Raw genomic sequence first — 27,527 nt, 5'->3', positions numbered from 1 at the left:
TGACATTAAAAAATCTTAACTATTTTTCCTCTTTCTCTTTAGAAAAACCCATATACAAAAAAAATTTCTTAGATAAATAATATGTTTACAAGTTTAACTACTGTGTCACAAAGATTGAAAGAGCTAAACAATAAGTAAATGCATTTTGCCTAAAGATTGATGACAATTAAAATGAAGAAAACCTATCAACAATTTGAAAAACAGGTTTTTCAGCCTCAATATTTGTTTTTCTAAACTAAAAAAATAAAATAAAATTTATAAAAGCAACTCACGTTCCATATGCTCAAACATTACTGAAAAGAGGAAGTCTCGTGGTGTCATGTAATATTCTCCTTCGTGTTCCAGTGAAGAAAACTGCATGAAGCGCTGTTTACGAAGAGACAACTTCTTTATCATCTTTCTACAGTCACCATTTTTCTAAAATAAAAAAAAGGCAATTTGAGACTTCTTTCAGTATTATTTCCCAACTTAACTCCTTCTAGAATAATCTTGTAATTAATGAATAAATGTGTAAAATAATACAAGACAGTGAGAAATGCCAAGAAGAAATGCAAATCAGGGTAAGAAACTGATAAGGAGTACTGTTTTAGACAGGGTTGTCAGAGAAGGCCTTTTTAAAGAGGTGACAGTAAGGAGACTAAATGAGGTACAGCTGATATATGGGGCTCGCAGAAAGAAAAGCATACTAAGCAAGAGGTAAAGACAGGAATAAACTTGGTGTGCTCAAGGAACAGTGTGGCAGAAGATAAGATCAGATAGGTAGGCAACAGATCATGTAAAGTTGTGCGTCCATAAATATAAAATATGGTATATCTGGTAAATAATTATTTTGAGAAATATATTTACATTGTGGGTAGGAAGTGCTAAAAGAACAAGAATGGGTCAAATATTGTTAGTGTAGGAGTCTGTAGTCCTTGCAAAGGAACCTAGATCTTGACCCAAATGCTGATAGAGACAATACTGAAATATTTATTGCTAATCTTTCATTGAGCACTTACTATGTGCAATGCACTGTACTAATTAAGTACTTTACACAGATTATTTAATGATCCCAATAACTGGACAATAGATACTACGTTAGATCCAAAAGCTATAAAGTAAATGGCAGAGTCAGGATAAAAGACCAAGTGTCCAGCCTGGCCGGCATGGCTCAGTGGTTGAGCATTGACCCATGAACCAAGAGGTCACTGGTTCGATTCCTGGTCAGGGCACATACCTAAGTTGCAGGTTCAATTCCCAGTTGGGGTGTTTATGGAAAGGCAACCAATTGATGTCTTTCTCTCTCAAAACAAAAATCAATGAGCATGTCCTTAGGTGAGGATTAAAAAAAAAAAAAAAAAAAAAAAAAAAGAATGTATTATCTGTGAAATCCAACATCATACTCTCACCCTAGATAGCTTTCCTTAAGGTGCTGCCTTAACTTGGACAACATCCTTCCTTGGACACACCATTCCCCTTTCACACTCACTACTGATAGGTTATTCAACCTGACACACAAGTGATGGTCAATGAATGCTGATTAGAAATGAAATGCGGAAACATAAATTTCAGTTGCTCAAACCTCTCCAGATTCAAAGTTCCTTTTTGGCTAATCTCAATTCTTTCTCATGATCTGATAATGACTTCTTTGAGCAGCTAGATTTATACCTCTCTTGTGTTTCGTGCAGTACCTAACAGAATACTGACATATATGGAACACTCAGTAATACTATAATGATCTGTACCCCTAAAACTTATATATTCATGTCTTTCCTTTTCTTTCTCCTTAAATTACTAATAAAAATCACTTGAGGGACATGTTTTAATTACACGAGTCTATACTCATACAAGTAATCAGAAAACCAAATTTTATTAATACTTCCTAAACATTTTATTCATGAGGCAGATACGTCGTATATAAAGTATCTATATGAAAACAGCAATAAACAAGACGAACATTAATTCCTACTAGAATGTCCTAAGTGCTTTGTTAGTAAGTTTACAGAAAGTATCTGATGGGATAGGGAAGCAGGATGGGTAAGAGGAGTCTTCTCTGTAAATACCATAGCACTGGCAAAGTCCTAGAGAGACAGAGAGCATGATATTTTATTTTTTAAAAATGTTTGATTGATTTTCAGAGAGAGAGGAAGGGAGAGGGATAGAGAGATATAAACATCAATGAGAGAGGAACATCATCAATTAGCTGCCTCCTGCACACCCAGCAACCTCAGTTCCTGGGTGGACACTCAACAGCTAGACTACAGAAGCCAGGCAAGCATGGTATTTTAGAAAAACTAGAAGAAGTTGAACATGGGCATAAACATTATTAGCTTAGAGAATATTTATATTTATTATACAAATGTTTATAGTCTATTAAGAGATTAACAGAAGTAATCTATACAGAAATACAGTATATTTCCAAATCCTTAAACAAAACAAATGTTGGCTTTTATACTTCCTAATAGCTAAGCTGTTCATGACTGGTTAAAAAAAAATTGCCTTTACCGCCCTAGCCAATTTGGCTCAGTGGATAGAGTTTTTACACATCAAATAAAATTGGACCACAGGATACAAATCTTTTCTTCCTTCCAATATTGTTATCATATATTTTTACAAAAACTTAAGTTCAATTACAGGAAAAGCACGTATACAAATATTAATTCAGCATGCTAACACACAGGTTTGGGTATTTCAGGATGTAAGGAGAAACATGACTATTATCTCCCAGGGCTAAATCAATTCCTTTCAAAAATAAAAAGCATCATAAGGCAAACCATAATTTTGAGCAATTTATTTAGGGTATAAATTTCATTATAAATGTTGGTATTCATATCTAAAACCCTTGTAAGGACCAAGGGTTGTTTCAAGACTACTGAAAGAATATCAGCACTGGAGAAAGTTGGACTCTCCAAGCATAAGATCTGCTGCATAAATCAAGTTTTTTCTTTTCTTTTTTCACCCCCTTTGGATTTTTGGTTTTTACTCTCAATCTATATAATCCATTTTAAAATAAAATCTGGGAAGTTCTTTTCTCTATGTTAGTCCCCCCCCCCAAAGTATAATGTACCTTCCTGAGAGTTAACTCTTAAAATCACAGGGTCATAAAAAACCCTATAAACTGATGAGAAGGTAGCAGGAAAACGTTCTTCAAACCTCCCTCTCTTAAAAACAACAACAAAAATGTCCCCCTCACAAACCAACAACAACAAAAACGTCCCTCTCACAAACCAAAAAAAACACAAAACCAAAAAACACACACATCCATGATGATGCAAGCTCCTAACCTCTTACTTTAAACTTATTCTAAGAAGGACCTTCTGAATACAGATAACTTGGACCAAACTAAGATAACAATAGGATTGAAAACCAGTTTCTTCTGCTGTGTACCGGAATGAGAGGATGAAATTCTGAACCTCCTCATTGATCAGAACAACTCTAAGGAGCATTGTTCACACTTGGTCACCACACAACTGTCTAGCAAATAGCAGTCTAGTGCACTGAGGAGGGGGTATCTTTTCCATATGTGCTGGAGTAATACTATCATTGACATCTCCCAATCTGCAGGGATAGGGCCGACAGAAAAAATTACAGAATGTGCCAACTGGAAGCTCCCATCACACGCTGCATTCACTACAGGCTCAATATCTGCCATTTTCCCCATTTGTGTTCTCTCAAAGGTGGGACCAGCATTGGTAAGTTATAACTTGGTTGGGCAGAGAAATACTGTAATTACAGAGTATAATAGAGGAGTTTGCGTGGCTGATCTAGCTACCGACCATGACATGGTGAAACGAGGATAAGCACAATTTTAAAACATAAAGAGGCCATCAAGACTGCTGATGTTGCTAAGGGTGTGAAAATGCTCACAGAACAACAATCACAGGCAATTGACTAAGGCTAAAACACGGAATCATTTGGGGGTCTGGAATGGATTAATTCAATTTACATTATTTCTAATGGGAAAAAAATGATTCCGTTCTCAAACAAATTGCTCAACACTGGAGCTGCCCCCTGGTGTTGAGTGTGCTCCCACAACGGGATGCAGCTCAGCTGACTTACTGGCGCCAGACTACGGAAGCTGTGGTGGCCAGGATAAGAGGGAGCAGCGCCTGGCTGGGGCTCAGGCTCCTCCCCCGCCGCCTGCCGCTTCCCGCACTACTACAGCCACCAAGAGATCCCGGATTGTGAGAGGGCGCAGGCCAGACTGAGGGACCCCATACATGCATGAACCCGTTAGTTAACAATAAAAATCACATTCTGAACAGGAAACAAAACACAACATATAAAAGGTGATGGCCTTTATAATATCAGAGCGATGATAAAGTGCAAGAGGACAGAACTATTTGACAAGGGAGTTGGCTGAGCTAAATAAGCAAAGGGGGAAAATACCATTATAAAACATTGAAAATCGTTAAGAAACAGTAAAGATTAGAGTGGACACTGCAGAAAAACTATGGACAATGTGCTAGAGAAAAACACATAGAAGGCAGAAGAAATTCACCAGAAAAAACAATGAAGAGAAAAGAATGTCGATTTTTTTCTATTCCAACTCCTCCCCTCTCCCAACTCTATCTAGGTGGCCCCCACTCTACTCCCACCCTCATAAGAGTGGGCATTTCCCAAAGCACACTTTTTCCAAGTCATCCCCCCCCCCCCAAATAAATAAGAGAGAAAAGAATGTTCACATATATGACCGATACCACGGAGTCAACATAGGAATAATTTGCTGTGCTTCAGGAAGAGAAAGAGCAAATCAAACATCTATTTCAAAAACACAGAGGGAGGGCAGGGGGGGAACTTTACTGAAATGCACAAAGATTTGTGTTTGCTACTCTATTTGCCACTGCCCTATGTGTACTCTAGGTTTGACTAATTCTAGACCTCAGGGGAGACTCATCAATTATAGTATCTTTCAGAAAACCTAAACAAGGTTAGAATCATGATGCCCTAAGAGCTGTTCTCTAAGAGTTAATACAAAAAATGACACACGAAAGGATGAGACATGACTGATTTCTAAGATTATTCTCAAGACACGTACCACCCTTCTGCAATATGTGATGAAAGTGGTGCAGGGGACAGCACATCCAAGCTATTCAACTGGAAAGGCCGAAGAGGATTTTTTGCCCTTCCTCACCCTAACTTGCTCCCTGCAGTTTAAGAGAACTATTCACGTGGAAGTGGACCAAACAATAGTCTACCTTCATCTGAATAATGAGATTCCACAAGACACTGTACAAAGCTACCCTGTGGGCCAACATGTACTGTCACACATAAACAACAGATGGGCTGGCAAGAGGGAACAGCTGCCTGGGAACCAGCTCCTAAGAATGAATGGTAGGAATGTGGTTGTGGAGATCAAAGGCCTGTTTGGGGTTTGCTGGTAGCTGTTATCCTGAACCACCTGACACACCAAATTGGGGGGGGGGGGGGATCCTATAGGTGGAAAGTGATGGGAGTGCACAAATTCTTGTAACCACAACTATAACCTGCATCTATAGCTAAATACATGGGAAAGGAGGGGCAGGAGAATTGCTGGGACTGAAGTCTGTACTAAGCACCTGACAACAATCCACATGGTTCTGCTTATATGTAAAATGCTCTGTGGATTTCAAGGATTACTTGTAATGCAGTAAAATATGTGACAAAGGAATTAAGAGCAATGAGTGATGTGAACTGGATAAAAGAGATCTTTGAAAGCTGATGACTTCTGTTAAAGCATTTCACTAGTTTATTGCCGTTAAAGCAACAGGTGCTTCACCAGTCTGTCTCTACTTTTTATCCATGAAATGACAAACCGGAAAAAGTTAGCTCTCTGTTCTTTGTTGAGCATTCTTTGGTTTCTACAATTTCTCAGGAAGAAAGTGGGGGTGGGGTGGGGGGGGAGGGCCTTTCTTAGCATTAGATAAAATATGTAAAACCTTATTCATTTGGGGCCTTTAGTTTGGATTCTGTAATAATCTGGATAAAGTGTAATTGCTTTGTTGTTTCTGAACTTTCTGTGGTATAACTGAAAGATTATCTTTTCTTAAAGAAAATTTTACAATTGAAAATTTTCAGTCATTTTACAGAACTTTTCCATTTTGTTCTGAATCAGGGAGACACTATTGTGAAATAAAATATTGTCAGACTAAGTTAGAAATATTCACTGCATATATAAGCTATGCTCATGATAAATTCTACAAAAAGACAGCCAAGGACACTAAAGTCATCCCCAGAATGCAAGAAGCCCTGGGATCTGCTCTCTAGCTTCTGAAGATCTTGTCTCCTCTGGACTGCTTTCCAGAAACTGGAAGGGAGGTGGTGTGGCTCTTCTTACGTGAGCATGGCAGAAATAGCATATGCTTATATTTACTGATTCTTAAAAATACCCTGGCATTCTGTCTGAGGAAGGGTGGCAACTGTCAAAAAGATGCTGATGAGTACAGCAATAGTATCTTCTCTTCTAGTAACTGACTTCTCTTTCCTGCTGAGGTCACTGAGCAGAACACTCATCTACCCTTCCTCCAAAATTACCTTTCAGGGGATATATCATAACTACATAAATTTTTGTTTATGCTATAGACAGAAAGTTTAAATTAGGTTTCAAGTAATTAAAAGGAGATTAGAGCCTTAACTTAAAATCTCAATACACTCCTAAAGTTTGACCAAAATCATTAATTGCAACCACAACTAAAACATATTTCTCTCAATAAATTACTGAATTACTTTTAGCTCATTTCCCTATGTAGGAGAAGGAAAATACTATTTTGTGCACTCCTTCTACAACTATTCAACATTGGTCTATCGAATAAATATTATGTGTCTACTATGACCAAGCACTGCACAGAAATAAAATGACAAATGGATAGATGCTCCCTTTCTAGTGGGGGAGGCACAACAAAAGGTGATCAGTGCTAGGCAGGAGTATGAAAGAAATACCCAGCATTCAGCAAATGTGTGTCCCATTATGATAAATTTCAAACTCTTATTTTAAAATGATATTTATTGACCGTAGCATTCTGACTTATTTTTCAAAATGATTATAATTTTCAGATTTTATAATTAAACTTAACTAGAACACTAGTAACAGGTTGGTACAAGTTTATCTGGATTGTGGTCTCTTTTCTTTGGCAGATGAGAAGTGCAGCCAAGTAGTAACAAGGAACCTTTGTGATACAAGCTATGATCTGATTTCAGAAACCTCAGCCATGTAAAAAAGGTCTCCTTGGAACTGAAAACTTCCAGTAAGCCTGGGAAAGTGATGCTATTAGAGACCACTGAAAGGGTTAATACTTAGGAATTGTGCTCTACAGTATTACAGTGTGGCACAAAGAAGGGATGGATTAAAGGACCCCCCCTTTCCTTCCTCCCACCCCTTCATGGGAAACAGGTGCTGTCTGTAGCATCTTTTATAGTTGGGATTGCAGAAGGAAAGTGATTCATCCACATAGTATTTTGCACAACCCCCAGCCCCCCATTCTCTGTGACCCACTTGGACTTCCATATCCCCAATCCACAGCAAAAGAATGTCCCCTCTATACCCTTCCTCAGGTTATAGGACACTCATAGTAAGGATGGACTTCCAAAGCTTGTGGCTAAACACTGAGAGCTGTTTACTCCTCTAGCACAAGTCCTTTAAGCCCCACATCCTAATCCTACAAAATGTGGTAAAATATTAGAATGATTTTTTATTTTTAAAAAATTTTAATTATATTTAAAAATTCTATTGTTACTATTATTTTTATGAATTGGTCACTGTACAAAAATATGTACTGTACTGACATAAATGTCAGCCTTAGTTTTGTTCACTGTAAACATGATGGCTTGTCCTTAGCTTCAATATTCATCTGGCTACCTTTGATGAGCTTCAATTATCTTTTATAGCCTATCTTTCCAGAAGACAGATTAAACAGCCATTTACTGCTTCTGACGGTAATTAAAACACTTCACCAATCATGTAATACAGCTGGTTTCTTGTCCCTCTTATTGTTTGGCTGACTTATTTGTTAAGAATTTTAGTAATTACCTATTTTAGTTCTTCCAAAGTACCCATTTTGGGTTTGTTGTTCTCTTGGTGCTAACACACAGATCCCTGACTAAACTTCATCAAAGTCCCAATGACTCTGAATTTCTCAATAACAAAATAACTTTTTTCTGTGTCCCTAGTGCTTACTACATCATTAATATTGTTAAACGGTTAAAAAAAAAGTATGCAGGAATGAATTAATCTCTGTAAATGGGAATCAATTCCAAACTCAATGTGATATTTAAAAAATAACAATTTAAAAAGAGATTTCAGTCTATTCAGTGAACCAATATGCACATGCTTGGTTTTTGTTCTTCTATATTTTAAATATATTTTTACTGATTTCAGAGAGGGAGAGAGATAGAAACATCGATGAGAGGGAATCATTGATCGGCTGCCTCTGGCACGCCCCACACTGGGGATCGAGCCCACAACCTGGGCATGTGCCCTGACTAGGAATTGAACTGTGACTTACTGGTTCATAGGTCCACGCTCAACCAGTGAGACACGCCAGCCTGGCTGTGTTTATATATTTTAAACCCTATTAATAATTTATTAAAATACCTTTAGAGAGCTAGGTATGCACTCTGCCATGTTCAACTACACCAAAGAAATATGCACAAAGAAATAAAAGTTCTCTTATTATATTCCTTTTATGTGTATGCCTTTTATTATAACCATAACTTACTGCAGTTAATTACTTCAGATGAAAAAAAAAATGCCTTCATAATAAGAAGAAAGAGGTAAAGCCACTGACAGGTGGTGCCAGTGTTAACTGTGCCAAAGCATATTGCCTTATTTTTCTCCAATTGTGGAAATTATGGAATCTCAGAAACTGGATTACACAGCTCCTTCACACTCTCCTGTTAATCTGAATGAATGATCTAATGGATTTCAGACCTCAAGCCATATTTGGCTTAAGTTTTAATAGACTTTTTTTCAGCGTTAGCTTATAGTTCATTGACATATCTTAATACGGTTTGACTAAGAAAAATGGGGAAGGTCAATTGGGACAAAAAAAAAAAAGGGAGAGAGCCCTGACCCGTTTGGCTTAGTGGATAGAGCGTTGGCCTGCGGACTGAAGGGTCCCAGGTTTGATTCCAGTCAAGGGCATGTACCTTGGTTGCGGCACATCCCCAATAGGGGGTGTGCAGGAGGCGGCTGATGGATGTTTCTCTCTCATCGATGTTTCTAACTCTCTGTCCCTCTCCCTTCCTCTCTGTAAAAAATCAATATATTACAAAAAAGGAGACACATACACTACCATTTGTAATACTTAAAAAAAAAAAAAAATAAAGCATAGAAAAGAAGACCAAGATGGCGGCATAGGTAAGCACCTAAACTGCTGCCTCGCACAACAGTTTCAAAACTACAACTAAAAGACAGAACGGACACCATCCAGAACCACAGGAAAGCTGGCTGAGTGAAAATTCTACAACTAGAAGGAAAGAGAAAAGCTCACAGAGAATTGGAGGTACGGCAAAGGGTCTTTGTGCGCGCAGAGAGGAAGGGCGGCTGAGAGCCTGGCTGACTTTCTATGGCGGAAGGGAGAAGGAAGCCCCCGACCGCACTGAACCCCAGTTCTGACTGCACTGAACCCCAGTCCCGGGCAAAACCAAGTGGACCCAGACTCATACAGGGGGAGTCTGGACTGTCAGGTAGAGAGAAAGGCACCCGGAGACTCGGGGGAGCCCCGGGGGAGCCCCGGCGGGCAGGGGTCTGGAGGCGTGCGCGCCAGTGTGCACAAAGGCTGCGGAGGTTGCCACAGGCTTTCCCTAGAAGGGAGTCAGAAGCTCCTGACTGCACTGAACCCCAGTTCTGACTGCACTGAACCCAGTTCCAGGCGAGCCCCAGGGGACCCACGCTCTTGGGGGAATCTGGACTCTTGGGTGGAGACTCGGGAGTCGGGGAAGGCAGAGGTCTGGAGGCGCGCTCAAGGGCAAGGCTGACTGGAAGCCAAGACTGTCTGCTCCACCCTGAGACTCCACCCCATACAAGCTGAGCACAGAGGCTATTGCAATTTTGCAAGTCTAATCCTATAAGGCTGTCTCCAGTACCGAACTTCTCCCAGCGTAGACACAGCTGATCCTTACAGCCAACTGGCCTGGAGGTCAATTCCTCCCAGTGATACCAACAACAATCAAGACTTAACTACAACAAGGCTGTACACACAGTCCACAAAGTGGTGCACCAAGAGTGTCCACCTCAGGTTAACTGGGGAGGCCGACCCACTGGGCCATATAGGAAACCTAGCACACAAATCTACCCTACCAACTCAGGGAAGCAGTGAAAATGCGGCGTCAAAGAAACAGATCACAAACGAAAGAAATGGAGGAAAACAAACGACTGGATATAGAATTCAAAACCACGGTTATAAGGCTTTTCAAGAATATCCTAGAAAAGGCCGATAAATATAACGAGACCCTCGAAGATATGAAAAAGGACCAACTAGAAATTAAACATACACTGACTGAAATAAAAAATATTATACAGAGACCCAACAACAGACTAGAGGAACGCAAGAATCAAGTCAAAGAATTGAAATACAAAGAAGCAAAAAACACTCAACCGAAAAAGCAAAAAGAAAAAAAAATCCAAAAAGTTGAAGATAGTGTAAGAAGACTCTGGGACAACTTCAAGCGTACCAACATCAGAATTATGGAGGTGCCAGAAGAAGAGAGAGAGCAAGATACTGAAAACCTATTGGAAGAAATAATGACTGAAAACTTCCCCCACCTGGTGAAAGAAATAGACTTACAAGTCCAGGAAGCGCACAGAACCCCAAACAAATGGAATCCAAAGAGGACCACACCAAGACACATCATAATTAAAATGCCAAGAGCAAAAGACAAAGAGAATATTAAAAGCAGCAAGAGAAAAACTGTTAATTACCTACAAGGGAGCACCCATACGATTGTCAGCTGATTTCTCAACAGAAACTATGCAGGCCAGACGGGAGTGGCAAGAAATTTTCAAAGTGATGAACAGCAAGAACCTACAACCAAGATTACTCTACCCAGCAAAGCTATCATTCAGAATTGAAGGGCAGATAAAAAGCTTCACAGATAAGAAAAAGCTAAAGGAGTTCATCACCACCAAACCAGTATTATATGAAATGCTGAAAGGTATTCTTAAAGAAGAGGAAGGAGAAAAAAGTAAAAAGAAATATTATGAACAACAAATACATATCTATCAAACAAGTGAACCTAAAATTCAAGTGAATTAAATACCTGAGGAACAGAATAATCTGGTGAATATAATAGAATCAGGGGCATAGAAAGGGAGTGGACTGATAATTCTCAGGGGGAAAGAGGTATGAGGGGGTTCAGGAAGAGACTGGACAAAAATCATACACCTATGGATGAGGACAGTGGGGGGGGCGGTAAGGGCAGAAGGTGGGGTGGGAACTGGGTGGAGGGGAGTTATGGGGGGAAAAAGGAGAAACAATTGTAATAATCTGAATAAAGATTTATTTTAAAAAAATAAAGCATAGTAACATACAAAAAAATTTTGCTATTAAAGTGTATTTGTAGGAAATGAGCAGGGATGAGCCAGACAGTTCACTAGAATTGACAAAATGTGTAGTTTCCTAGCAAAGGTACTAAGATGCACGCTGTTTGTATTTCTGTGGATGTTTATTAATTACATTACTAGTAAAAGAAGTAGTACATAGGTAACACAATACAGATAGAAAAGTGATACATAGATATGACTATATATTTTGGCAAGTTAATTTACCGTTCAAGCAAAGCTCTGCTTTTTATCTGCGAAGTACAAACTACAACAAGTCATTTCAGACTGGCCTGGATTTGCCAAATCTCCCTTTCTGCTTTTACCTTATTCTTTGGAGATATTTCATGATAAAATATTATTGCTCTCATTTAGTAATTTCTGAAGATACTTTAACAGTGAAGATTTAAAAAGATTCCATTATAGAATTTGCTCTGTAGTGACTGAAAACCAAATACTGTTTTGTTTTTATTATTTTTTTTCTTTTTGGTTTTAAAATAGCACTAAGCATAACAAGTAAACAACTGCTAAATAACTGGAAAAGAACTCCCACTTTACTATGTTAATTGCCACCACTACTGGAACTCATGGCCACTTTTCTCCTTCAACTCATCAACCTTCTATGTCTTTTATAACAGTTGGTGTCAAATGAGGAATGACTTTCTACATCTTAACCTTCCAGTACAGAAAATCCTATATAATAAAAGAGTAATATGCAAATTGACTGTCATTCCAACACACATGATGGCTGCCCCCATGTGGACACAAGATGGCCGGCAGGGGAGGGCAGTTGGGAGGGACCAGGCCTGCAAGGGAGGGCAGTTGGGAGAGATCAGGCCTGCAGGGGAGGGCAGTTAGGGGTGACTGGGCTGGCAGAGGAGGGCAGTTGGGGGTGACCAGGCCAGCAGAGGAGGACAGTTGGGGGGAACCAGGCCTGTAGGGGAGGGCTGTTAGGGGGGACCAGGCCTGCAGGGGAGGGCAGTTGGGGGGGACCAGGCCGGCAAGGGAGGGCAGTTAGGAGTGACCAGGCCAGCAGAGGAGGGCAGTTGGGGTGACTGGGCCAGCAGGGGAGGGCAGTTGGGGGTGACCAGGCTGGCAGGGGAGGGCAATTAGGGGCAATCGGGCTGGCAGGGGAGCAGTTAGGCATCAATCAGGCTGGCGGGCAGAAGCGGTTAGGGGCAATCAGGAAGGCAGGCAGGCAAGCGAGCGGTTGGGAGCCAGCAGTCCTGGATTGTGAGAGGACCTTGAGGGGTCCCAGATTGGAGAGGGTGCAGGCTGGTCTGAGGGACACACCCCCCTGTGCATGAATTTCATGCACCGGGCCTCTAGTAAGTAGTATAAAACTGCTGATGAATCAGTTACTAAGTTTGCATAATTGCTAGCATGTGCCCAGGCAACAGTGGAATCTCTACCAAATATGAAATTCTTTGGGGTGCATGTTAAAGAAAAATTTTTATCTTGACTCCTGAGAATTTTAGGATCTTATATGAGAAACAAAAGCAGTGAAAATGTAGTTTATGATGAGTTGTTACATACCTATTTTATGGGCAGGCATGGACAGAGCTAGCCCTTGGGTAATCCCTGTCTTTTAAAATTTATTTGGTGAATAACATACTCCTTTACTCTTTTTTTTAAAAAAAAAATCCTTACCTGAGGATATTTTCCCCACAACGATTTTCAGATAGAGTGGAAGGAGGTGGGGAGAAAAACACTGATGTGAGAGAGACACAAAGATTGGTTGCCTCCCGCACGAGCCCTGACTGGGATTAGGGTATGAACTTGCAATTGAGATATGTGCCCTTGACTGGTGTAAGAAATAAGGTGAGGCCCCCAATTCAGGGGTCCTGGTAGAACACGAAGCACACTCAGGAGCCAGGCTGCAAGGCAATTATCTTTACTTCTACGTAGAAGGGGGCGCACACATGGTCTGGAAGCACGCACACACGGAGCAGGTGGTCTGCTTGACTTTATAATCCCTGATGCACATGACCTGTCCCTCACTCTTGATTGGAGCTCAGGTGCACAGTCTTTTGCAATTGGCTAATTCAAAGGGAGGGGTTGGCCTTTGCTATTTCAAGATGGCGGCCCCCAGGGGAGCCGCAAGCCATGTGGCCAACATAGCGGCTGCTAAGTTATGCAGTCCAAAATGGCGGCTGTCTAAACTGTTTTTTTGACAGAAAAGATGATTTGTTTATTCTCACACTGGGAATCAAACCTTTGACCCTTCAGTCCGCAGGCTGATGCTCTAACCACTGAGAAAATTGGCCAGAGCCTCCTGTACTCTTTATATAAAAGTTTATTCAAGGGAATAATCCTAGTTTAATCTTGGAAAGAAGGAACAGATATTTGCAGGCTAGATAGACAAAGCCTGACATTCTGAAACGAAATGGGGGGGAAAAAAGGAACAGATTATTTGCAGGCTAGAATAGATAGAGCCTGACATTCTGAAATGAAATCAGGCAACTCAAATCTCCAAAACTTGAACTGCTAGTGAAGTCCCAAAGAGTAACTCTGAATATTTAAAGACTTGGGTGGATTTGGTCACTTTGTTTAGTGTAAAATTAGTTCCTAAATATTTATGGCTATTGTTTAGATTCTCTTTTAACTTATAATTTTAAAAAACTTTATAGGTGAGGGAGAAACCAAGATGGCGGCATAGGTAAACACCTAAACTGCTGCCTCGCACAACAATTTCAAAACTACAAGTAAAAGACAGAACGGACACCATCCAGAACCGCAGGAAAGCTGACTGAGTGAAAATTCTACAACTAGAAGGATAGAGAAAAGCTCACAGAGAATTGGAGGTACGGCAAAGGGTCTTTGTGCGCGCAGAGAGGAAGGGCGGCTGAGAGCCTGGCTGACTTTCTCTGGCGGAAGGGGGAAGGGAGCCCCCGACCGCACTGAACCCCAGTTCTGACTGCACTGAACCCCAGTTCCGGGCGAGCCCCTGGGGACCCACGCTCTTGTGGGGGGAGTCTGGACTCTCAGGCGGAGACTCGGGAGCCGGGGAAGGCGGAGGACTGAAAGTCCGCTCGCGCCGGTGCACACAAAGGCTGCGGAGGTTGCCACAGGCTTTCCCTAGCAGAAGGGAGTCAGAGGCTCCTGACGGCACTGAACCCCAGTTCTGACTAAAGTGAGCCCCAGTTCTGACTGCAGTGAACCCCAGTTCCAGGCGAGCCCCTGGGGACCCACGCTCTTGTGGGGGGAGTCTGGACTCTCGGGCAGAGACTCAGGAGCCGGGGAAGGCGGAGGACTGAAAGTCCACGCGCGCCAGTGCGCACAGAGGCTGCAGAGGTTGCCACAGGCTTTCCCTAGCGGAAGGGAGTGAGACGCTCCTGACTGCACTGAGCCCCAGTTCTGACTGAAGTGAACTCCAGTTCCAGGCGAGCCCCTGGAGACCCACGCTCGTGTGGGGGGAGTCTGGACTCTCGGGCGGAGACTCGGGAGCCGGGGAAGGCGGAGGACTGAAAGTCCGCGCACGCCAGTGCGCACAAAGGCTGCGGAGGTTGCCACAGGCTTTCCCTAGCGGAAGGGAGTCAGAGGCTCCTGACGGCACTGAACCCCAGTTCTGACTGAAGTGAGCCCCAGTTCTGACTGCAGTGAACCCCAGTTCCAGGCGAGCCCCTGGGGACCCACGCTCTTGTGGGGGAGTCTGGACTCTGGGGCAGAGAATCGGGAGCCGGGAAGGCAGAGGACTGAAGGCACACACGTGCGCGCAAGGGCAAGGCTTACAGGAAGCCAAGACTGAGACTCCACCCCATCCAAGCTGAGCACAGAGGCTATTGCAATTTGGCAAGTCTAATCCTATAAGGCTGTCTCCAGCACCGAACTTCTCCCAGCATAGACACAGCTGATCCTTACAGCCAACTGGCCTGGAGGTCAATTCTTCCCAGTGATACCAACAACAATAAAGACTTAATTACAACAAGGGTGTGCACACAGTCCACAAAGGGGTGCACCAAGAGTGTCCACCTCAGGTTAACTGGGGAGGCAGACCCACTGGGCCGAATTGGAAACCTAGCACACAAATCTACCAACTCAGGGAAGCAGTGAAAATGCGGCGTCTAAGAATCAGATCACAAACGAAAGAAATGGAGGAAAACAAACGACTGGATATAGAATTCAAAACCACGGTTATAAGGCTTTTTAAGAATATCCTAGAAAAGGCCGATAAATATAACGAGACCCTCGAAGAGATGAAAAAGGACCAACTAGAAATTAAACATACACTGACTGAAATAAAAAATATTATACAGAGACCCAAAAACAGACAAGAGGAACACAAAAATCAAGTCAAAGAATTGAAATACAATGAAGCAAAAAACACTCAACCGAAAAAGCAAAAAGCAAAAAAAAAAATCCAAAAAGTTGAAGATAATGTAAGAAGACTCTGGGACAACTTCAAGCGTACCAACATCAGAATTATGGGGGTGCCAGAAGAAGAGAGAGAGCAAGATACTGAAAACCTATTTGAAGAAATAATGACCGAAAACTTCCCCCACCTGGTGAAAGAAATAGACTTACAAGTCCAGGAAGCCCACAGAACCCCAAACAAAAGGAATCCAAAGAGGACTACACCAAGACACATCATAATTAAAATGCCAAGAGCAAAAGACAAAGAGAGAATATTAAAAGCAGCAAGAGAAAAACAGTTAGTTACCTACAAGGGAGCACCCATACGACTGTCAGCTGACTTCTCAACAGAAACTATGCAGGCCAGACGGGAGTGGCAAGAAATTTTCAATGTGATGAATAGCAAGAACCTACAACCAAGATTACTCTACCCAGCAAAGCTATCATTCAGAATTGAAGGGCAGATAAAGAGTTTCACAGACAAGAAAAAGCTAAAGGAGTTCATCACCACCAAACCAGTATTATATGAAATGCTGAAAGGTATTCTTAAAGAAGAAGAAGAAGAAAAAAGGAAAGATAAAAATTATGAACAACAAATACATATCTATCAACAAGTGAACCTAAAAATCAAGTGAATTAAAAACCTGAGGAACAGAATAATCTGGTGAATATAATAGAATCAGGGGCATAGAAAGGGAGTGGACTGATAATTCTCAGGGGGAAAGGGGTATGGGGGGTTCATGAAGAGACTGGACAAAAATCATACACCTATGGATGAGGACAGTGGGGGGTAGGTAAGGGCAGAAGGTGGGGTGGGAAATGGGTGGAGGGGAGCTATGGGGGAAAAAAGGAGAAATAATTGTAATAATCTGAATAAAGATTTATTTAAAAAAAAAAAAAAAACTTTATAGATGTATCATGTATTATTACCACTATTAATAACATTCCTAAGAATTTATAGGCAGACTCCTTAGGCTCTGAAAACTTGAATAACCCAACTCCCTTACAGGTGAGGGGGTAAAGAGAAGAAATTTGAAGATGCTCCCTAGGATGATGAATCTTTATGATTTAAAGGAAAGGGATACAGAAACAAAGGCATTTATAAAGGTTTAAGTCTATCTATTATAAAGAATAATCTAGTACCATAGGGCTAACAGAACATACACTGGGCTAGAAAAGAATGTAGAGTTAGAACAGAAGTGAATATCATAAATTATCTGATCTGAGGCTAAAGACATGATCAAAGCAGTGAACCAGAAAATTTTTGATGTAACATTTGAAATATTTAATAATGTGAAGGACAAATACTTTTGGGACAAGGGACAAGGATGTAACCTAAAAATTTAAAGCAGACCTACACTATATGGTCATACTTCCTGGTGTCTGTAACTCCCTGAAATTACAAGTGAAAGAAAATATGTGTATGCACCTATTGGGAGAGACTACGTAATTTTTATCACATTCTCAAATAAATTCACAACATATTCAAAGGTTAAGTGACAAAGATGAACAGCAAATCTGAGTGAAAATATGATAAAATACGGTGCTATGATAAAATGATTTGTAAAATAAAACACTCCAATTTTAAGCACTAACCATATTAGTGTAAACAGTTAACTTTAAATAACTGATATGAATATCAGATTCAATCCATTTTCAACATATGGCCATAGAGGTCTCTTAAAATTTAAAAGAAAAAAAAAGCTTCTCCAACAGGACAAAGTATAAAATGAAAAATTTACAAATTCCAGGTCCTTTAAAAAGGTCTTGCATTTTCTACTAACTAAAGCAGATTAATTAAAATAAAGAATATACAACTGCTGTCTAGCCAGAATAAAGCAAAGTGCTAAAGAACATCTTTACTGTATAAAATTTCCAAATAAAAGCTTGATCTTAATAAAATCTATATGTATATCTGCACAGTTTTGACTTTTCACTGTATCTTTTCTCTGAAGTGGCCATAAAACCACTGTAGGCTGACTTCCCCATACTAGGCCCTTCTCTCTGTAAGAAAGCAGTATCACACTAAGCATTTAATATATACAGCTTTTAAATAGAGAAATAACTAAAGAGAAATATGGGTGAGAAGAAACCAGAGAGCAAGGATACAGGGGCTCTTAAATGGACAATTATGATCAAATTAAACTGAAAAAGATTTTGTCTTTAAAACACGTAATAGCCCTAACCGGTTTGGCTCAGTGGATAGAGCGTCGGCTTGCGGACTGAAGGGTCCCAGGTTCAATTCTGGTCATGGGCATGTACCTTGGTTGTGGGCACATCCCCAGTAGGAGGTGTGCAGAAGGCAGCTGACCGATGTTTCTCTCTCATCGATGTTTGTAACTCTCTATTCCTCTCCCTTCCTCTCTGTAAAATATCAATAAAATATATTTTTAAAAAAATAAAAAATAAATAAAACACTTAAAAGTGTGCTTTAATCTCTAGGCATTGATACTGCAAACACACAAAACATAGCAATCATATAAATTCTTATCAGTACAATCTTTTTTGAAAATATAATCTTCTAATTGTACATATCAGCAAATGAGAAAAATGACATCATATTCCCAAATGGCAGATATACTAAGTTAAATCATATGTTGCTTTATTTTTATTTTTTTGTTAATCCTCACCCAAGGAGATTTTTCCATTAATTTTTATGGAGAATAGAAGAGAGGGAAAGACAGAGAGAAACACTGATGTGAGAGGAATACATCGATTGGTTGCCTCTTGCACCAGCCCCAACCAGGGCCTGGGCTGAGGAGGAGCCTGCAACCAAGGTATGTGCCCTTGACTGGAATGGAACCTGGGACCCTTTGGTCCGCAGGCCAATGCTCTATCCACCGAGCCAAATAGGCTAGGGCAGTGGTCGGCAAACTGCGGCTCGTGAGCCACATGCGGCTCTTTGGCCCCTTCAGTGTGGCTCTTCCACAAAATACCACGGCCTGGGCGAGTCTATTTTGAAGAAGTGGCGTTAGAAGAAGTTTAAGTTGAAAAAATTTGGCTCTCAAAAGAAATTTCAATCATTGTACTGTTGATATTTGGCTCTGTTGACTAATGAGTTTGCCGACCACTGGGCTAGGGCGATCATATGTTGCTTTAATATCTAGAACGATTTGAGGAACAAGATTGTGCTTTCTTAAAGTTTATTTTGCCTGATTTTAAAAATGGTATGCATTTCCAATGCACATACTAGCTAAGTGATGAGGGACGGAGAAGGGAGATGCCTGGAACCCTGGGTCCATCACATCGGACCTAACGCCCAGAATAAAGCAAAGTGCTAAAGAACATCTTTGCAGCTTGACCTGACACCCAGGCTGTGCGCCGCAGCAGGCTCTGGTGGGTGGGGACTTATGGCAGCGGAGACGGGGAAGGGTGAGGTGGGGCCGACACTCACACTCACTCACAACTGCATACATGCACAGACACACACAGTGCCCATCAGCTCACAGCCTTTTTTCCCTTTCTTTCCCTCCCTCCCAGCTCGCTCTCGGAGCCTCTCTCAGAATGAGGAAACAAAACAGACTAGGCCTGAAGAGGCCTAGATGGAAGGGAGGGCGGGCAGAGGGTGGAGCGGCCCCCACTGGCCCCACCCCCTCCCAGCCGGGGAAAGAGGAAAAGGGACACAGGGAGGCAGGGAGGCCTGGAGGACTGCTGAGAAAAACAAAGAGAGACAGAGACTGGGCAAGATCAGGCCAGCAGGAGAGGGCAATTGGGGTGAGATCAGGCCAGCAGGGGAGAGCAGTTAGGGGTGATCAGGAAGGCAAGCAGAGGCATTTAGGGGCAATCAGGCAGGCAGGTAGGCAGGCAGAAAGGTTAGGGGCGATCAGGCAGGCAGGCAGAGGCAGTTAGGGGCGATCAGGCAGGCAGGCAGGTGAGCGGTTAGGAGCCAACAGTCCCAGATTGTGAGAGGGATGTCCGATTGAAGAGGGTGCAGGTTGGGCTGAGGGAACCCCCCCATGCACGAATTTCGTGCACCAAGCCACTATTTACACTAATAAAAGAGAAACATGCCAATTGACCATACCTCCGCTACACACACAAGCCACTCCCACCAGCCAATCAGGAGTGAGTATTCAAATTAACCCAACCAAGATGGCTGCGGCCAGAGAGAGAGCAGGAGGCTTGGGTTTCCCCGGCAATGGAGGAAGCCAAGCTTCCTGCCCGCTCTGGCCAGCCCTGGCCTCTGCTCAAGGCTACAAAATTTCAATTATAGAAGATAAATAAATCCCAACAAAAATGGAAGTGGCCACGGAGCTGGAGAGAGCAGGAGGCTTGGGTTGCCCCCGGCGATGGAGGAAGCCAAGCTTCCTGGCCGGCCCTGGCCTCCGCTCAAGGCTACAAAGTTTCAATTATAGAATATAAATAAATCCCAGATACCAGGGCCTCTGCTTGGGTCACCAGGGGGCGTGGCTGGCCTGCAAACCACCACAGGCCCCTTGCCCAGGCCGCCCCACGCCCCAAGGGAACCCCCACCCAGATCCGGGACACCCTTCAGGGCAAACCAGCCAGCCCCCACTTGTGCACCAGGCCTCTATCCTATCTAATAAAAGAGTAATATGCAAATTGACTGTTACTCCAACACACAAGATGGCTGCCCCCATGTAGACACAAGATGGCCACCACAAGATGGCCAGCAGGGGAGGGCAGTTGGAAGGGACCAGGCCTGCAAGGGAGGGCAGTTGGGGGGCGATCAGGCCAGCAGGGGAGGGCAGTTGGGAGGGACCAGGCCTACAAGGGAGGGCAGTTGGGGGCGACCAGGCCTGCAGGTGAAGACATTTAGGGGTGACCAGGCCTGCAGGGGAGGGCAATTAGGGGCTATCAGGCTGGCAGGAGAGCAGTTAGGCATCAATCAGGCTGGCAGGGGAGTGGTTAGGGGGTGATCAGACTGGCAGGCAGAAGCAGTTAGGGGCAATCAGGAAGGCAGGCAGGCGAGCAGTTGGGAGCCAGCAGTCCTGGATTGCGAGAGGGCTGTCCGACTGCCCGTTTAGGCCCAATGCTACCGGAATCGGGCCTAAACGGGCAGTCGGACATCCCTCGAGGGGGCCCAGATTGGAGAGGGTGCAGGCTGGGCTGAGGGACACCCCCCCCCGCACGAATTTTGTGCACCGGGCCTCTAGTAGTAAGTATAATACAGATAGTAATTATAAAATGACAGAAGAGAAAACAAACATATCAGATATAACAATGTGAATGAACTTAACTTGCCTATTTGAAGATTTTCAAACTTGCTTAGAGAGCAAAGTCCAACTCTATTCAGTATATATAGGACATACTTAAAATGCACTGATTCAAAAAGGCTAAAAATAAAGGGATGAATAAATACTTATCACACAAATGGAACAATCAGGTTGCAATCATACCAGACAAAATAAAATTTAAGCAAAAAGTATTCAACAGACAAATGCTAAAAGCTCTATTTCACAATGAAAAATAAGTTAATATCTATAAACCAAATAATAGAAACTATAGCCAATCCAAGAATAAATAAATAGAAATTCACTATAAATAAGACACACACACACCACTCAGCATGAGAATTCAAGGAGGGGGGGGGGATTAAGTAAAGACATAAATGATCTAACAATATAACTAGTACATATATAAAAGCCTAAGTGACTGTCTTGTAGCTATGATGTGCAATGACCACCAGGGGGAAGACACTCAACGCAGGAGCTGCGAGCTGCGGTGACTTGGCAGCTGTGGTTCTTGGGTGATGCACCTGGAACCAGAGAGGAGGGAGCCTGATTCTTGGGTGCATCACCCAAGAACTTCCCTCTCGCAATATGGGACCCCTCAGGGGATGTCAGAGAGCCTGTTCCGGCCCAATCCCCGCAGGCCAGGCCGAGGGACCCCACAGGCCTCTAGTGATATATAATAAGAAACACATAAGGTATAAAGTTTTTAGTACATAACACATAAACCATACCTTATACATGTAGATAAAATTAAAATTTTGTAAGGTCATTTTTCTTAATAGTAATTACAACTTTTACTCCACACACCACACATTCATGGAACTTTCATAGATGTCAATAAAAATTTTCTGTATAGACCATCCCTACTTAAATACAGGGTTCATTAAGTATTATTGCTATAATGAAATTGGTTACAAACTGTAACATTTAACCATCTTATTTATGGAAAGCAGGTTATTAAGAGAATATACTTGCTATTGGTTGACTTTACCAAATATTTACCAGTTTTTAAACTATAAGTTTTAAGTTCATATACTGCTATTAATTGTGGGTCAGGATATGTTTATGAAAGGTTGTAATTCATAAAACTCCAAAATTCACAGGAATAAAGGCATTAATTTGTATATATTTTCAACTAGAACTTATGTTTTATAGAACAGTAATTTTTTACTTGCGTTCAGCTAAACAGGTATAATTGCAAATAAATATCACTACAAAAGGAAAGGCTAAAATATGCTTCTGCTTTTATATTACAACTAGAGGCCTGGTGCACAGATTCATGCACACTGAAAGGAAATTAATTAGAAGGTGGCTGGTGGGTGGGACTGGGCGAGATGGGCCGGACACACCCTGAAGCCAACCTCCCACGGTCCCTCCCTGGCTGGCTGCACCTGGGGTGGCGCTAGGACTCGAAAGGCATATGAGGAGTGAGCAGGGTCCCACCAGCAGGTGGAGTCCCTTGGCCTGGCCTGCCAGCATTGGGCCAAACCCGGCAGTCCAACAGCGCAAGGGGTCCTGGAGTGCGAGAGGGCACTCTGCAAAGGTGCTGTGGCTCGGCAGATCCTGCGTTGAGCGTCTGCCCCGTGAGGGTCATTGTGTGTCATAGCTACCAGTCGGTCAGCCGGTCACTTAGGCTTTTATGTATATATAGATTTGTTTTTCTTTCTTTCTTGTCTCCCCTCATCCCCCCAGACTGACAGTATGATATATATGTATGTACTGTCCTTCTATTATCAAGGAAGGAAAAAGCAAGACAACCTCTCATTCATGCAGGACAAATAGCTATGCCAAAAGCACAAATTACATATAATTACAGGGTACTATTTTGTCATCTTTCTTTTATAATCTAGCCATTTACACACTTTGATTTTTGACTTCCATTTGGGTTTATTAACATCAAAGCTTTGTCATCACTTACCTGTTTTGAAGGCATTTTTACCTGGGGCAATAATGTAAAAAAAAAAGATTTTGCATTCTTGCTTTATTGTTGCAAGAGTTTTAGTCTTCATTAGGTTTACAACATTTCCTGGTTATTAAACTTGTGTATAGAACTGTAAAGTTTACTGTCCTTGGCATACCAGTTTTAAATGTACTGTCACGAAACCCAATGCACTGCACACAAATACACCCTGATCCAAGTATACTCCCACACACTTTAGTTTAACCTCTGTTAAACTGTCTTATTAGTATATTTTTCCCCCTTTCACAAAAATTATCCCCACAACTTGAAATAAAAGCAATGCCAATTTTACTATATGAATTCCTTTTTTGAAAATACATTTTTATTGACTTCAGAGAGGAAGGGAGAGGGAGAGATAGAAACATCAATGATGAGAGAGAATCATCGACCAGCTGCCTCCTGCACACCCCCACTGGGGATTGAGTCCACAACCCAGGCACGTGCCCTGGCTGGGAATTGAGCCATGACCTCCTGGTTCATAGGTCAATGCTCAACCACTGAGCCACGCTGGCTAGGCTGTTGAATTGTTTAGAGGTCTTACAGCAAATTGAAATAGCTCCATCTTATTAATTACATTATTTGAGTTTTTAGAATATTCATTTATATGTGATAAAAAAAAGTCCTACATCAAATGAAACTTATAAAATAACTCCCAAGTTAATATATTTCTGTTTGATTATTTAAACATTATGATCCACCTTCCTTGCTTTTATTTATTTAAAATATGTGACAATATTTTTTTCCCTTTTTAATCATTACCCAAGGACATGCTTATTGATTTTAGAGAGGGGAAGAGAAATCAGAGAGAGAAAAACATCAATGTGAGAAACATTGATTGCTGCCTTTCTTTTTTTTTTTTTTTTAAATATATTTTATTGATATTTCACAGAGAGGAAGGGAGAGGGATAGAGAGCTAGAAACATCGATGAGAGAGAAACATCGATCAGCTGCCTCCTGCACACCTCCCACTGGGGATGTGCCCGCAACCAAGGTACATGCCCTTGACCGGAATCGAACCTGGGACCTTTCAGTCCGCAGGCCGACGCTCTATCCACTGAGCCAAACCGGTTAGGGCAATTGCTGCCTTTCTATACGTGCACCAACTGGGGATTGAATCTGCAACCTAGGTATTTGCCCTGACTGGGAATGGAACCCACAATCTTTCGGTGTCCATGACAATGATAAAATCTGAGTCACACTGGCCAGCGCATGACCAATTGTTTTAGTCAGGTTGTACTCATAAAATAAAAAATGAATTCAAATATGAATTTAAACAATATCAAAGAAACAAGACAGGGATGCCCACTTTCACCACTCCTGCTTGACATAGTACTGGAAGTGCTAGCCATAGAGATCAGACAAGAAGTAGAAATAAAAGGTATCCAAATTGGACAAGAAGAAGTAAAATTATCATTGCTTGCAGATGACATGATATTGTATATAGAAAACCCTTCAGTCTCCATAAAAAACTAACAGATTTAATAAATGAATTTGGCAATGTAGCAGGATACAAAATTAACATCCGGAAAGCTATGGCATTTTTATACACCAATAATGAGCTCACAGAAAGAGAAACTAAAAAACAATCCCATTTACCATTGCAACAAAAAAAATTAAGATACCTAGAAATAAACTTAACTAAGGAGGTAAAAGACCTGTACTCAAAAAACTACAGGATGTTGAAAAAAGAGATATAAGAATATATAAACAAGTGGAAGAATATACCATGTTCCTGGATTGGTACAATCAACATCATTAAAATGTCCATACTACCCAAAACAATCTATAGATTCAATGCACTCCCCATTAAAATACCAATGGCATATTTCACACACCTAAAACAAACTCTCCTAAAATACATATGGAATAAAAAAAAGACCCTGAATACCCTCAGCAATCATGAGAAAGAAGAACAATGTTGGAGGGATCACAATACCAGGTATCAAGCTATATTACAAAGCTACTGTTCTCAAAACTGCCTGGTATTGGCACAAGAACAGACATACAGACCAATGGAACAGATCAGAGAACCCAGAAATCTACCCAAGCCATTATGCTCAATTAATATTTGACAAAGGAGGCAGGAGCATACAATGAAGTTAAGACAACCTCTTCAATAAATGGTGTTGGGAAAATTGAACAGATACTAGCAAAAAAATGAAACCAGATCACCAACTTACACCATATAAAAAAACCCCCTCAAAATGAATAAAAGACTTAAACATATGACGGGAAACCATAAAAATCTTGGCAGAATCCATAGGCAGCAAAATATCAAACTATCTCATAGCAATATCTTTACTGATACATATCCTAAGACAGAGGAAACTAAGGAGAAAATAAACAAATGGGACTACATCAAAATAAAAAATGTATGCACAGCAAAAGAAACCAACAAAACAATAAGAGAGCACACTGCATGGGAGAATATATTTGCCAAATGTTATCTCCGATAAGGGTTTAATCTCCAACATTTACAGGGAACTCATACATCTTAACAAAAGAAGATAAACAATCCAATCAAAAAATGGGCAAAGGACTTAGACACTTTTTGAAAATAGACATACAGAAGGCCAAGAGACATATGAAAACATGCTCAAAGTCACTAATTATCTGAGAGATGCAAATCAAAAAGACAATGAGGTACCATCTTACACTTGTCAGAATGGCTATCATTAGCAAATCAACAAACGACAAGTGCTTGGGAGGATGTGGAGAAAAAGAAACCCTTGTGCTCTGCTGGTGGGAATGCAGACTGGTGCAGCCACTGTGGAAAACAGTATGGTGTTTCCTCAAAAAAAAAAAAAAAAAATTAAAAATGTAACTCCCTTTTGACCCAGTAATCCCACTTCTAGGAATATATCCCAAGAAATCAGAAACACCAATCAGAAAGAATATATGCACCCCTATGTTCACAGTAGTGCAATTTACAATAGCTAAGATTTGGATACAGCCTAAGTGCCCATCAGCAGATGAGTGGATTAAAAAACTATGGAACCTCTACACAATGGAATTCTACGCTGCTGTAAAAAAAGAAAGAACTCTTACCATTTGCAACAGCATGGATGGACCTGGAGAGCATTATGCTAAGTGAAATAATCCAGTCCGAGAAAGATAAATATCTCATGATCTCGCTTATTTGTTGAATATAATAAACAATATAAACTGATGAGCAAAAATAGTTTCAGAGACACAGAAGCATGGAACAGACTGTCAAACCTCAGAGGGAGGGGGGAGGACACGAGGGGGTGGTAAGAGAACAACCAAAAGACTTGTTTGCATGCATATAAGTATAACCAAAGAACAGAGACAGTAGGGTTATGAGGGCTTGTGCTGGGGGGTGGGATTGGTTGGGGAGAGGTTAATGGGAGAAAAAGGAGACATATGTAATACTTTCAACAACAAAGAATTGAAATAAATAAATAATATCAAAGAAAACAAACCATATTTGGTGTTTTCTTAGAATTTTAATAATTAATCAATGCCATGATGCAATGTTATGCATATTAAACTAATAATATCAAGGTTTCTTAAAAATAATTTGTTAGATAATACTTTTTAGCAACATTGAAAAACCCCACCAAAAGAAAGCCATTAGAAGTTTTTGGCAATTGGTCCCATATTCATCACAATTGTTGTTTCTAAGCTCTCATCTTTAGGAACTGTTAAGTCATCCCCTCTTCCCACTCTATGTGCTTTTCTCCAGTAGCAGTGTCATTACAGATCCCTCCAACAGCCCATGTCCTGATTCCACCTCCTAATTTTCTAGAGCTGTTTACAATCAGGTTCTTTAAAAAAAAAAATTACATAGAAGTAAAGTGGAATTAGGTCTATAGGCAGCTTTTAGGATTAACCACACCCTCTGCTTTCACTCATTACAACAGAGGAAGAAAACTTGTTACCATCAAAGTCCAAACTTTGTACAATGGTCTTGACTTCATATAACTTCCTTTCAAAAAGACTTTGACCTATATTTACCTACCCCCCAGATCTGTGACAATTTTTTGCCTATTTATCACATTATCTTGTCAGCATTCAAATGTCCTCTATTGTCTCACATCCTATTATATAAAAACCCAGGGTCTGTAATGACAGACTGAAGGCTCCACCGAACACCGGAAGTCAATCCTGCAGAAAGTGCTGGGTTGCCGCAGATCAGGCCTGGAGAGAGGCCCAGAGAGAGGCAGGGTCTGATCCACAGCTGTTGATCAGCCGTTGCCTCTCTTTCTCTCCTGGCTTTGCCAGCAGCTGCACCTGTTTCTCTCCGGGCCTCAGAGGGGGCTGCTGATCAGCCCCACCTCTTTGATCAGGCCTGGAGATAGGCCCAGAGATGCTGACTGGCATAGAAACTGACCAATCAGAACCAAATCTGGGTGAACTGTGAGGAGCCAATTGCTGCCTAGGAGGCGGAGCTTTTGATGCTGACTGGCATAGAAACCAACTAATCAGAATCAAATTTGCTGGCAGGGGAGGGCAGTTGGGGGTGAGATCAGGCTGGCAGGGGAGGGCAGTTAGGGGCGATCAG

At 41.5% G+C, this 27,527-nt stretch overlaps 1 protein-coding gene across 2 annotated transcripts in view; it reads right to left on the bottom strand.

Annotated features, from left to right (window-relative positions):
- The window catches only part of MICU2 (mitochondrial calcium uptake 2), a 118,862-nt gene that overhangs the window by 84,918 nt on the left and 6,417 nt on the right, over positions 1–27,527 (bottom strand). For both annotated transcript variants that reach the window (XM_080662097.1, XM_080662098.1), the window contains exon 2: positions 273–417. In XM_080662097.1, the coding sequence (XP_080518223.1) occupies positions 273–417 (145 nt within the window). The remainder of the gene's footprint in view (positions 1–272; positions 418–27,527) is intronic.

The sequence above is a fragment of the Plecotus auritus genome (assembly GCF_963455305.1).
Source record: "Plecotus auritus genome assembly, chromosome: 3".
Classification (NCBI taxonomy): Eukaryota; Metazoa; Chordata; class Mammalia; order Chiroptera; family Vespertilionidae; genus Plecotus; species Plecotus auritus.
Note: the sequence above shows the minus strand (reverse complement) of the source record. Positions and strands in the feature narration are given on the sequence as shown.